This window comes from Spermophilus citellus (genome assembly GCF_964194105.1).
Source record: "Spermophilus citellus genome assembly, chromosome: 6".
Taxonomy (NCBI): Eukaryota; Metazoa; Chordata; class Mammalia; order Rodentia; family Sciuridae; genus Spermophilus; species Spermophilus citellus.
In genome coordinates, this window is record NC_138187.1 from 104,229,334 (window position 1) to 104,242,611 (window position 13,278).

Here is a 13,278-nt window from a genome sequence, read left to right on the forward strand (position 1 = left end):
TACTGTCTATTACATCCTTTTCTTTTCTTGCATTTTCAGCTAAAATTGACCAAGAAGCAGAGGAGACTTCACTGACAGAAACTCATAAATGGTGAGAAATTGCTTTCCTTTAATATAATATTTCCTCTAAGAATAGACTTGTAAAGTTCTTAGTGTATTTCATTCCAAGAAACCAATTATTAGTTTAATTTTTATTTTCATATGTTAAATAAAACTAATGGTGTATTTGAATTTCTCAATAAATTTCTCAATTTTATTTTTATGATTCTGGATGATGTAAAATTCTGCTGAATTTCAGATTATTGGGATTAGCACCTTCTCTTTCAAATAGGATTTAGGACTAATGTAATCCAAGAAAATGCAAGGTAGTAGGAACCTACTTCAAGCATAAAAATTGAAGGGGTAGGAATGATGGTGGTATGAATTGGACATTATTACCCTGTGTGCATATATGGTTAGACAACCTGTGTAACTCTACATCATATACAACCAGAAGAATAAGAAGTTATTAAACTCCATTTATGTACAATGTGTCAAAATGCATTCTATTGCCATGTATAACTAATTAGAACAAAAATGATTCAATCAAAAATTAAAATTTTGAAAAAAAAATAAAAGTTGAAGGGTTTTTGTAATGAAAAACTATTGAATTTCTATAATCAAAAGTAACTTCTAGGGAGGAAGCTAAGAGATTCCCTGGGATGCATTTTCACTTCCAGAATGGAGATTTACAATCAAAGGCCAGCACAGAAAAGTATCTCGAGGGGCTGGGGTTGTGGCTCAGCGGTTCGCTTAGCATGTGCGAGGCCCTGGGTTTGATCCTCAGCACCACATAAAAATAAACAAACTAAAGGTGTTGAGTACAACTAAAAAATAAATATTTTTTAAAAAAGTATCTCAGGAATCTCTCTGCTTTGCTGCCTCATGATGTATTCTTCTTTTTATCTGTATTATGTATTAGTCAGGATTCCTCAGAAAAATAGAACCAATTAGAGATATATGGGGGTTGGAGGGTGTCAGAGAGAGATTTATTTTCAAGAATTGGCTGGTATGAGTATAGAGGCTGGTAAGTCTAAAATTAGTCAGCAGGCTGGCAGGCTGGCAATTCCAGTAGGACTGATGTTGCAATCTTGAGTTTGAATGTAGTCTGGAGACAGAATTCCTTCCACTCAGGAACCTCGGTCTGAAGCCTTCAACTAACTGGATGAGACCCAGCCATGTTATAAAGAGGGATCTGCTTTTCTTAATTTCTACTGATTTAGATGTTAACCACATCTAAAAACTGCCTTCACAACAACTAGACTGGTGTTTGACCCAAAACTATGTATTATAACCTAACCAAGTTGACATAAAATTAACCATCATACCCTTTAAAGAGAATCTGATTATTCTTGAGGGAAAAAATTCATTGAAGAGGTTCTTTTTCATTACTTTATTAGGCAAGATCCTTATATTCTGTGCACAGATATCACACATTTAGTAGTTCTCAAGTTGATAGAAAACATTATCTTAGGCAAATTGTTCATAATTGGTCATTTTCTATGGAAATCAAAAACTGAGCTCAAGACCTTAAATCATAACAGATTTCAGTTAGTTCCATGAAAAAAAAATACTGGCTAATGATGAAATTGTTAGTAAAGTAGCCATTTTTTATAATTAAACAAGTCACTCTGACATTCAGAAGAGAAACTAATAATAGGTCATATGAAGCATTTGACATTTCCCCAGAGAAATAAAGAGAAATATCATTTTCTTGGCAGTCTCATGTAACCTGGGCAATGATTAATACTAATTCTGTATAGGATGACTGTGGAACCTTGGCTCCATGGCCACTGAGTCTGATTCTTGTCTCCTACAGGTGATAGCTCTATGACCCTACACCAGTACATAACCTTCAGTTATAGTATCTATTTTGTAGAAAAGGATTAAATGAGATAATCCCTAGCAGATGCTTAGGATTTAATAAGTGATCAATAGATGTTGTGTGTTATTTTTACATCATCATTATTATTAGTATCAGCAATTAACAAAATTTTGTGGTGGAAATAGAAACCAGAGTTAGATGTTGGACTCAGCATTTGTTTTGGTTTTTCATTCTTTACATTGAATCCACTACTGGGTGCCCCGGCATGGTTATGGAGCATGAATTTTGGCATTAGACCTATATTTTGGTGTTTGCAACAAACGGCTGCTATTATAGCTCTAATGATTTACCTCTACTTGTGAATCCATGTCTTTATCTGTGGGGAAAAAAAGAGGAGCAACACCCACATTGTAAATGTGGGGATCAGTTTATGATAAGTAAATTAAGTGATATAAAAACATATGTAATGCACCTATATCATAGAGATTTTTCAAAATTCCCTTCCTTTATATTCACAAAAATACCTAAGAGACCAACTTTGAGAATGAACTCTTTTCTCAACAAATATTGGATTGGCGGAAGACATAAAAGAGTCACTTACCAGTTCTAGAAATTGTTCTAAGGGCATACAGCAAATAAAGAGTCATTTAATCAAGAAAATCTACTGAATCTTGGTAAGAACAGGTTGTGTTGGTGGTGTGTGAGCCATATCCCATTCCTCTCAATGTAGCAAGAACTAGTTTCAAGAAAAAAGGTTGAAAAAAGTTTGGCCATAGAAAATTTGTATTTCCATATTCAAAAGTAAATCCTGGGAGGAAGTCAGGAGTTTTCACTGAATGCTCCTTTATTTCCTTTCTGACTCAATTCTCTCTTCTTCCCCATTCTCTCTATCTAATCAAGGTTTCCCAGAAAAACAGAACCAATTAAAGATATGTGCATACATCTCCAATCTTATGGCAAGTGCTGCAGGAACTCAAATATAAGCAGTTGTGGTCAAGTAGGCAGCAGCCCCTACTTACAACTCCAGGAGGAAGCTCTTATCCTGTGTGGACAGATCAAAAATACTGGACCCTAATACTTCCACTAGGATGGTCTATGCCAGGAAAGGTGAGGGTGGGGACCATGAAGGTTAGGGACTTCCTACCTCAGCTTCTACTTGTAGAGGGTTTCCCTGTGGGAAAAGCAGCCCACTGTCTCATACCAACTTCAGCTCTGGTATAAGTGCACACATTTTCTGCTCAACAATCTTCATTTCCTTCTGAGAGGACTGATTTTATCAAGAACAGATTATGTAGATTTTCATACCTATTGGCTCTGTGAAAAACTACAGAGATCTTGGTAGAGAGCAACTAAAGAGGGCTCTTGTAATTCCATGATACAATAGCAACAAGGCAACTGGAAAATGCTTTGTAAATATAGCATATAGGGCTGGGGATGTGGCTCAAGCGGTAGCGCGCTCGCCTGGCATGCGTGCGGCCCGGGTTCGATCCTCAGCACCACATACCAACAAAGATGTTGTGTCCGCCGAGAACTAAAAAATAAATATTAAAAATTCTCTCTCTCTCTCTCTCCCTCCTCTCTCACTCTCTCTTTAAAAAAAAAAAAAATATAGCATATATACAGGAAATTTTATTAATTTTTCTTTGTTGTAGTACCTTTTAAAAAAATGTCATTCCATTTAAAATAAATAAGCTGAACTTTCATGAGAAATTCAATAGAGAGAACAAGGAAAGAAGACAGTAGGTAGGATCCTTTGGGGATCACAGTCAACCCTGGCAGTCAGGAAATCTGTGCATAAGTGTACTGTGCTGTATCCACACCCATGAGCATCAGGTTGGGATGTGGGGCAGACGTGGAGACATTCTCTAACTAGCGTCAGGTCAGGTTCATCAATATATGTTATAAGGCTTTCACATAACTCTGACCAATCTTGACTGGTTGGCCGATAAATTACTCTGACCCAGAGAAGCCAGACTGAACAATAAAATCACCTACTACAGTCCTACATACCATGTAGCTACTATTAACAAAATAAGTATATCAGTATCAAGCTGAATTAAGTGCTTCTCCTAGGACTGTTCATGTGAAATGCTTCTGCCTGGTGTGCTGAGGGTTTCCACTCAGCCAGGCTGGCTGGCTCTTCTCATGCATTTGAAGGAATGATGGATTTTGACCTGCATTCTAAAGTCTGGGTCTCCTTTTCCCTACGAAGCTTGACTGTTTCATATACCACTCCATCCCCAACAGTGAATAACCAAATATGCTCTCTATCTATATAAACATCTTTAGGATTCAAAGCCATGGTTGTTTATGGCACTCTTCTTTGTGCTTGAATTAACCAAAAGTTTCTTTACCCTAACCCTAACCCTAACCCTAACCCTAACCCTCTCCCTGCCACCGCCCAACCCCAACCAGAACTGAAAGAAAACACACAATCAGTTTATTTGATCTCTAAATATTTCATTTACCTCAACAAGGCCTTAAGGGAGACAAGAACCAGAAATATGTATTTATTCAGATGTATGGTTTCTCAGTCTTCCTTCTGTTTGGTTATTCTCATTATGTTCTATGTATCATGGTGTCATAAACCAGATGAAATCCATTTTGGAGGTAAGATGGTATATTTAAAAAAACTGATGCTACCTGGTTTGCTTGCTTAAACTGATCTTCAGTTTCCACACTTCTATTAGCCCTTTTACCTTGAAACAAAATAAACAGGGAAATTTCAGTTGTATGATTATATTGAAAAACCTCCCAATCCAAAGAATTTTATGGTGAGGTGCTTTCCCCCACCCCCTAACTTCAGTGATGTCATTAATGCTCAAGAAGGTTTACATTTACTTTATACCCTGTGACAAGAGACTCAGTGTCAAATTGATGACCAATTTAAGTGCTTTGATTTTTTGAAATGAGAGTCATTTACAGAATATTGTGACTGCTGAGTGAATCTATCAAATGCCTTTAGGATCAAAAGATGATCCTATAGTCACTAAACAACCCTTTCTATACCAAAAGATGTTGCCCAAAGGTTTTGAGGCAATTTAGTATTTCAGGTTACTATTCTATGAAAGAAAACAGGATTGTGTGGTGGACAGGGCCCTGACATTTCCTCTGAACCAGCTCTGTCACTCCAGAATGCAACTGGATAAACCACAAAGAGCCTTGGCCTCATTTGTAAAAGGGACAGAACCTCATCCTTCCTTTTTATCCTTTTGGTCTGGGAGAATGGAATGGCTCTCTTTGCTGTTCATAAGCTTCTTGGAGTATGGCTGATAGGAGGAGGCCTTGCTACCAAAGCTTATTCATGTGCAAATGCTTTGTAAATATAGCACACACACAGGGTTGTCATCTTGCTTTGAAAGGAATTTTATTAATTTTTCTTTGTTGTAGTGCTTTTTTAAAAAACTGTCTGTCATTCCATTTAAAATGAATAAGCTGAACTTTTATCAAGAAAATAATTAGAATTGTTTTCTATAGTAGAATATTGTATTTTCAGATCATTTTATTTTATGACTAAATAAAAACATTCAAAAGAAACAATGGTAGTATATGTTTAAAATGAGTCAGAACTTTTTCATATTTGTTAGGACAATAATTTTATGTACTAATTCTGACTGTTTAATCATGCCTTTTTTCTATTAATCTAAAAAGTGGAAATTTGAATTCCTATTTCACATGAACTAAAATATATAGCTTTTGAATAAATAAGTTGACTGAACTCTTCAATTCTCCCAGAAAGTAAGGCAACGAGACAGATGAGTCTTGAACCATATCCAAAACTCAAATACAAATCGAACAAATATATTCCAATCTTCAGATTATTTTATTGGGAAGCCAAACTATCATATTGTATTACAAGATGGATTTCAGTGGAATGTTGTTAAGGTTGGCTACACTCCCATTGTGTGTGTTTATTTCAGTTTCTCATTTTATTTTTAATTAGCATACATGGCTTTCTTTAATTGTGGAGAAATATCACAAGACTGACTATGATTGTTTTTATTTTCCCACAGAATTACTTAGCATCTGTGTCAGCTCACAAGCAAAGAATGTAGAAAATTTGGATTTATCTAATAAATGGTCATTCCTTTATATCTAAATTTAAAGAGTAAGAAGGCTAAGAGTTACAAAATCAACTGTATTACACTCTGAAATCTTAATTATTTGGTAAATTATGGGTAGCTTCAGATTTTTCTTTAAATTTTTTTAAGTATTTCTTTGATCTCCATAGATGAAAATAACATCTTGATTTTTGACTTTTAACATGGAAAAAGAACAAGTTTGAGAAATGCTGTTTATCAATTGCTTTAATGTCATTGTATTTCTAACATCAAAAAAGGTGATAGAAATGACTAAAAGTAAAATATGCATCACATTGCATCTATTGTATTAGGTAACTTATCCTTGTCAGTTAATTTAGTTGACATTCCAGATAAAGGAAATCAGGGTGAGTAAGGCATAATACTTGATACCCTGTGGAGTAATGTCAGAGCAACATGCATCTAACCACACAAACCATTTTAAAGGGATATTTTTCAAGGAAGTTGGTGATTTTTCCTGTGGATGGAAACATTCATTTTTGAAGATGTTTTTATTTTTTAAATAGGACATATACATGCTACTGAAAATGTTATGTAACACTATTCTTTTTATGTTTCAGACTAGAAATCTAATCCCCCTCCCCAAGAGCTGAAAACAACTAGACAGCTCAACTGTAATTAATCCTCTTTTCTTTTCTTTCTTCTATTTTTTAGTGGTAGTTGGGGGATGGCATGCATGTATTGAAGTCAGGGCCTCTTGCCTGCTAGAGATATGCTTTAGCACTGGCTACATCCCCAGTCTCTGTAACTAATCTTCTGATCACACCATAAGACTATAGTGAATTTGTTGACTAGAGAAGCAATTAGCACAATCATACAGAAGTAATAAATTACTGTTCTCTGTTTTAGCATTTTGTGATGAATGTTTTGACTGTATAGTTTACAAATATACTTCATGTACCACATAGGATCCTTGTTTTAACTCTTAAGGAGAATACATTAGGTTCCCTTCCCTTTCCCACTTCACTTAAATATTAGCAAAGGCAGTTGAAAATAATCAGTAATCAGAGGCAAGAAATAGTAATGGAAGAAAGCATATTTATGAGAGAAGTTTAAATCACACATTTTAAAAAATAAATCCTATTTCTGCATGTAATATTGCTTGAGTGATATTTTACCAAAGCCAAGATTGCATAACAAATGAGTTGAAATGGAAAATTAATCTTTCATGCAAAATAAAAACAACAAAAAAAAAAAAGGAAAGGAATGTGGGCCCAGTGGTTTCATATAGTATATAACTGTTCTTTCGTCATGGGAGAGAAAATATTTAATCCGTCCTGAACTGATGCACACATACTTTATCATGTTTAGTGACTTTGAGAGTGTCAGTTTGTAAAGTGTTTATCCAAGGAATGGACTTCTGGCACATGGATAAAATGAAAAGTGAAATGTTTAGTTCATAATAGGCATATTTTCCAGAATCTTTCTGAGTAACTATCCCAAGATGAATAGAAAGACTACAGGTCTTTGTTTATCTGGCTTATGCTGGCAGACCATGCAGGCTCCAGCCTGGTATTAAAAACTGAAGTGACATGGAATGTCTTTGCAAAACCCCTAAACAATGACATCATTCCCTTAACAATATTGATAAAGTAAAGCAAAGTTAGAGTTTGTTGGATTCTTAGTTAACTACTTCAGATCCTGCCAAAAGATTTATGTCTGGATACCCAACAGAGCAAGCCTTCCTAGGATTGATGGAGAAACCTGTATTTCATACATTTTTCTTTCCAGGCCATGTTGCAAATTTTAGGTACAGCACTTTTCTTTCTTTGTTTTCTTCTGTGGGCACATTATTTAAACTTTTATAAAATCCACTGACCTTTACCAGTGTGAGACTCCATGATGCTCTTTGCAGATTTGCTCACCACTTTTAATTATAAAAAGAACATTCTAGGGTGGTGGTCTCTCCTGAAATGTTTCTTGTTTGTTGACTTTAATGCATTCTGAATAGAAGAACTTAAGCACTTTCTGCTTTGGAGAATGTTAACAGATTTTCATCCAGTTTGAGTTGATAATTATATTAAAGAATTTCTCCCCTTTTAAAAAGTTTTATTATGAAAATGGAAACTTCCATGTAGTATAGGGGCAAGAAGATCTTTTCTGCTCCATTATTTAAAAATACATTTGGGTCTAGAGTAAGAACTGTCTCTTGTAATTATGTTCTTCTCCACGTTGAAAGAGGTTAGACCTACTATATTTTTTCTGGGGTTCTAATCACTGTGTTCTTGAAATACATGTGGTGTTGGAGTGGAGAGGGGGAAGGTAATGCTACAAAGAAAGGATTTGTCATTTTGTCCACTATTTTGGATTTTATGAAAACAAAGTTTCTATGGATAAAAGTTAATAAAGAAGCTTTCAAATGTATTTAACCATACTAACATTATTCAAGTCCATTATGGTTTACAAATTGATAAAATAACAGATACTCCAGAAAAACTAAATAAAAGCAGTTTTTAAAAATAGTCTAAAATCACTCTGACAGGGAAATATTTTTCTTGATAGAATGAAAACATGAAAGAGTAAAACAGTTGTAGATGATTTCCTCTATATACATATTTCATCAGGAAAATTGGAAATCTGCTTTAAAAGATCATTATTAGAAATCATTTGGTAACTTAGACATCTCCCAGGAGGGAGGAGGGGGCCATAGCTGGTATCCTGGTATAACAAGAAGCAAGGTGTTCTGCTCTTTTATATATCTTAGGCTTCCTTTGTTCTCCTTCTCTCTTCCTCTTATCTTTCTCCTTCCTTGTACTTGACTAGGCCAGGAAATGTGGAAATGCTAGGTGGGAAACTGGTGGGCTAAAGGGGAAAGAGCAGGATGGAGCAGCCCTGGACATATTAATTAACAACTTTTACAACTCAATGTACAGAGGGACAATTTCTGGGGCAGGTTATCTTGATAAGGGTGTAGGAAGGGCTCTGAAGGCATTTCAATCCCTCAGGGAGCAGTCCCCAACTTCCAGGACTCACTCAAATTGGCCTCCTTGATCTGAGCTAACTCGATTTACATATCTATACCAACTGCCTATCTAATTCTGTCTTCAATAGAACAATAAATGGCAAGCAATAAACAATATAATTGCTGGATGCATTTTTGCTTCTTAATGTTTATCATGGTGACTTGTCCCTAATGATTCAAGTCTATCTGTTTCATATATATATATATATATATATTATTGTAAATTCTTGAAAGGGTGAGTCTGATTGATCCTGAACAGGTAACATGGGCTCAGGAAGTACCCTGTCTACCCCAGCTGGAGCAGTAGGTAAGGCCATTTTTTAAAATCAATGTAAAGAAAGAAAAAATTGGCACATCAGGAAAGGTTAGTGGAACAAAAGGCCTAGAGATAGAGCTACCTTAAAAAGGGAAATTTGGTGGAATTATTGACTTACCTTTTTTTAAGTTGAATTTCATTTCATTGTATGAATATTTAGACTATAAACTCTTACATCATTTGATTTTTTGCTATTTCACACATCAAGTATGGATAAACTTAAAAAGTAACATGAAGAAACTTTTTGACTGATCTGTTTACCACTTGTTTTTAAAGGCAGTATAGTTGTGAACTTGGAGCAACAGAAACTACACCTTGCAGATTTGAAATCAGAGTTGGAGGAGGAAAATAATCACATAAATTCCGACACTTTTCAGGTTGGGCATCTCCATGGAGTGTCAAGGAGGAAGATAGCGATGACTTCTAAGTTGATTGCAGGCTTGTTAAATCTTTCCAGTCTTAGTTTCCTCTATTTGTTTTGAGAATTCAATATGACCATGTAAATATTATATTTAACACTAACTAAACATGTAGATAAGTGTACAATAAACATGTTTTTTTTTTAATTTTTTCCTTAAAGAGTTGTACATTTTTCTACTTTTCAAACATATTTCCTTCAGAAGCCTAAGGTTTTTCCATAGCTCTATTCTGCCTCCTCCTCTCCCAAACACATCTGCCCATCTGGGTGAGACCAAGGTCACACTCCCATTCCTGGTCACATAGTTTCCTAAGAGAAACAGAATATTTGCAATGAAAATAGGTCTTAATCCCTCTGGTAATACTGTGGCATGGAAATTTGCATCTATACTGATTTTTGAAAGAGAGGGGTTATTACTGGCACACAAAACCTTAGATTAGTGTGAATAGATGTAGATTTTTGCATGCTACTTCCAGAAGATTGCCAAACCCTATTGTATATTATTTAACCCACTAAAACATTTCCCAAATTGACTGGGGGTTATATAACAATGTTATGAAAGTATATCCTTGCAAAATAATTTATAGTCTTTTCTTTGGTTTTGGTTGTAATCTTTACATTGTTAGCAGTAAATTATGAGTTTTTATGGATAAAAACTCATGAGTTTGTATCAAAATTATTTGATTAGAGGATAGTATGATTAGGCTAAAGAGATTGGGAGTATTTGATGTGGTTTTTAAAATTGGCCTAAGAAGTATCTGAGAAACTAGACCATGAAACCTTGACTCACTTCAAGTCCAGGAATCTACTAGAAAGAGCCTACAATGAAAAGGTCAGTAAGGGCAACAGAAATTAGAAAACAATTTCAGTAAATCAGGGGAAAGAAGAAAAATTTGAGAGGACACAATAATAAAGATATTAGAATAGCTATTTTTCTCCCAATTGTTTGTTGTTTTGAGGGTGTTGTAAGTGAATATCAGCACATACTCCATGTTCTTCTTGAAAGCAAAAGTTAAATGGGGGCAGACTTCCAGGAATCAGTGCTTTATTGAGTAGTGGAGGCACATTTTTAGGAGTTTCCCTCCTAAAAAATGGTAACTGGTTAAAGGTCTGATTTTTATAGGGTTAAGTGAGACTTAATCATCAAAGCCGAATGTGTAAGTTGGGCAGTCAGGGAAATTGTGTAGGTTCAGAGCCTATTGTTGCTAGGAAATGGTGAAAGTCCAGAGCCCATTATCTTCCTTCTCTCCCTGAGTCCCATTGTTCTCCTTTTCTCCCCACAGGTTATTTTTTTCATATCTTTCACTTCTTATATTATCTGAAACTTCACTCTGGTAAAGGTAATTTTCAATTGAAGAATTCAGTATCTGCTGAGCATGATTGAATATTGGTGATAGGAGGTACTTTGTAGTTATTGATTTAGATAACTTAAAATCAGAAAATGTTTGGTTTTAACATTCAAACAATGAATCACAGTGCTCTTGCAATTAAAACAAAACAGATTAGTCTCCTCCTTTTGAAACTCCTCATTCCCCTGTGCTGTCTTAGGAAAGAAACAATACCTTGTAGATTGACATACATATTTTTAAAAATCTGTATTAAGAGTCTTCTAGTTTTTATTCCTATAAATATGAAGCATAGGTCTTATTTCTTTCAAAATTCATGCAAGTTATCTTTCCTTTTTCCCATTATGTAAATCTCTTATGTTTCTGGTTAGATAAAGATAAATTTACATATTATTCACAACTTCTCAACTTTGAAATATGTGTTGTTGTTGTTTTTTTACCTGCTACTTAATTGCCTTTCAAATACAAGCTGGTAGACTTTTAACCTTCTTTAAAAAGCAACCTCTTTAATTAGTGTGTTTACTTAGTGTATAAATGTAAAATGCATAATACACTTACCTTTTCATTCTGTTAAAAGTGCTTTTCATCCATAATACTATAGAAAATGTGAAATTTGGATGGTGTTTTTATTTATTTATTTTTTCTTTTTTCCCCCGTGCTGGAGATTGAACCCAGCCAGAATCTTGTGCATGCTAAACAAGCGCTCTACCACTAAACTGCATCATCCCCCAAATTCTGTTTTAATAGCTTAGAAGACTTGAATTTCTAATGTAAATAGTTGAGGGCTGGTGGATCTCTTCCCTGTCTTTATCAATAACATGGACATACAGTTATTTAGCATTGTAATATTTATGTAAACCCCACAAATTATCCTGACCTGTAGTGTTTTAAGAAACATGCCCAGATAATAAGGAGAACAAGTAGCAAGCTGTTAAGTAGTTATCGGTGTCTTTATTGGTTTGCTAAATTTACAGTGAGTCAATATTACATTCAATTAGATAACGGTATGTTTTCATAACCTATTAGTTCAGGACAAAATATACTAAGAATATAAGGAAATATGAGTAATTGATGTTTTATATTGAAGTGTTTAAAAGTCAGTATTCAGAAATAATTGCCCACTTTAATATCATTTTGTAACAATTGTCCACTTAGCCCTTGCTCCTCTGCCACTGCAACTTTTTAAAAAAATGAGCAGGTTTCTTTCCCTTCCTCTCTCCCTGTTCCACCCTAATCTGTCCCCTGCCTAATCTCAGTGGAAATAGGATTACCTTTCTTCCCCATTTTAAACAAATTTATCTGTCCTTGAGTACAAACCCCACCATGCGGACGAAGTATTCCAGACTTTGGGGATGCTACCAGAAAATCTCAAAAATGACTATCTCCCAAATTAACAGGTGAATTACATCTCCAACAGAAAACAAGTGGAGAATAGCCTTTGAATCACCTCTTTAAAAGCTCCCTGTTCATGCTAAAGGGCAGAATCACAGCCTCTGGGACCAGAGTTTCCTGTGCCTCTCCATTGATAGCAAAGCAATAAACCTCCTTTTTCTTAAAACTGTGCTCTCATTATGAGATTGGCATCTGGAACAAGGACCAAGCTTTTGGTAACAAATTTAATCAAAGAAAGCCACTCTTGTAAAGGGAAATTAAATGTCAAAATTCAAAACCTGATAGCTTATTTTAGGTATAATGCTTAGCATTTGATTTGGAATAAATTCAGTAAGATTTACTCGAAATGAGTAAAAGATGGAATAGTCTGCCTCCCAGGTAATAGTATATAACCCAGAAAAAAGAGAGAGTGAGAGAGAGGTTTTAAGTTAGTTGATATAAAAAAAAAAACAATAGATATAGAAAGACACCAGGAAATTTTTCTTTGATAATTTCTTAATTCCTTCCTAAAACAGAAATATTTAGGTCCCAGATCAGATTCAGAACCACTACTGGTAAGGCTTTCTGTTTGAAATTCCTAACTGGGTAGATCTAACAATCTGAATTTTTTTTTTTTTAACAAAATGAAGACAATTTAAAATATTTGAAGCAAAGTTTTAATATTAAGATGGGCAGGGCTGGGGATGTGGCTCAGCGGTAGCGCGCTCGCCTGGCATGCGTGCGGCCCGGGTTCGATCCTCAGCACCACATACCAACAAAGATGTTGTGTCCGCCGAGAACTAAAAAAAATAAATAAATATTAAAAATTCTCTCTCTCTCTCTCTCTCTCTCTCTCTCTCTCTCTCTCTCTCTCTCTCTCTCTCTCTCCCCCTCTCTCACT

The 13,278-nt window shown here is 35.0% G+C and overlaps 1 protein-coding gene across 1 annotated transcript in view; it reads left to right on the plus strand.

Annotated features, from left to right (window-relative positions):
- FMN2 (formin 2) overlaps positions 1 to 13,278 on the plus strand; it is a 372,575-nt gene that overhangs the window by 301,095 nt on the left and 58,202 nt on the right. The window contains exon 15 of the mRNA XM_081299099.1: positions 40 to 91. Within this exon, the coding sequence (XP_081155225.1) occupies positions 40 to 91 (52 nt within the window). The remainder of the gene's footprint in view (positions 1 to 39; positions 92 to 13,278) is intronic.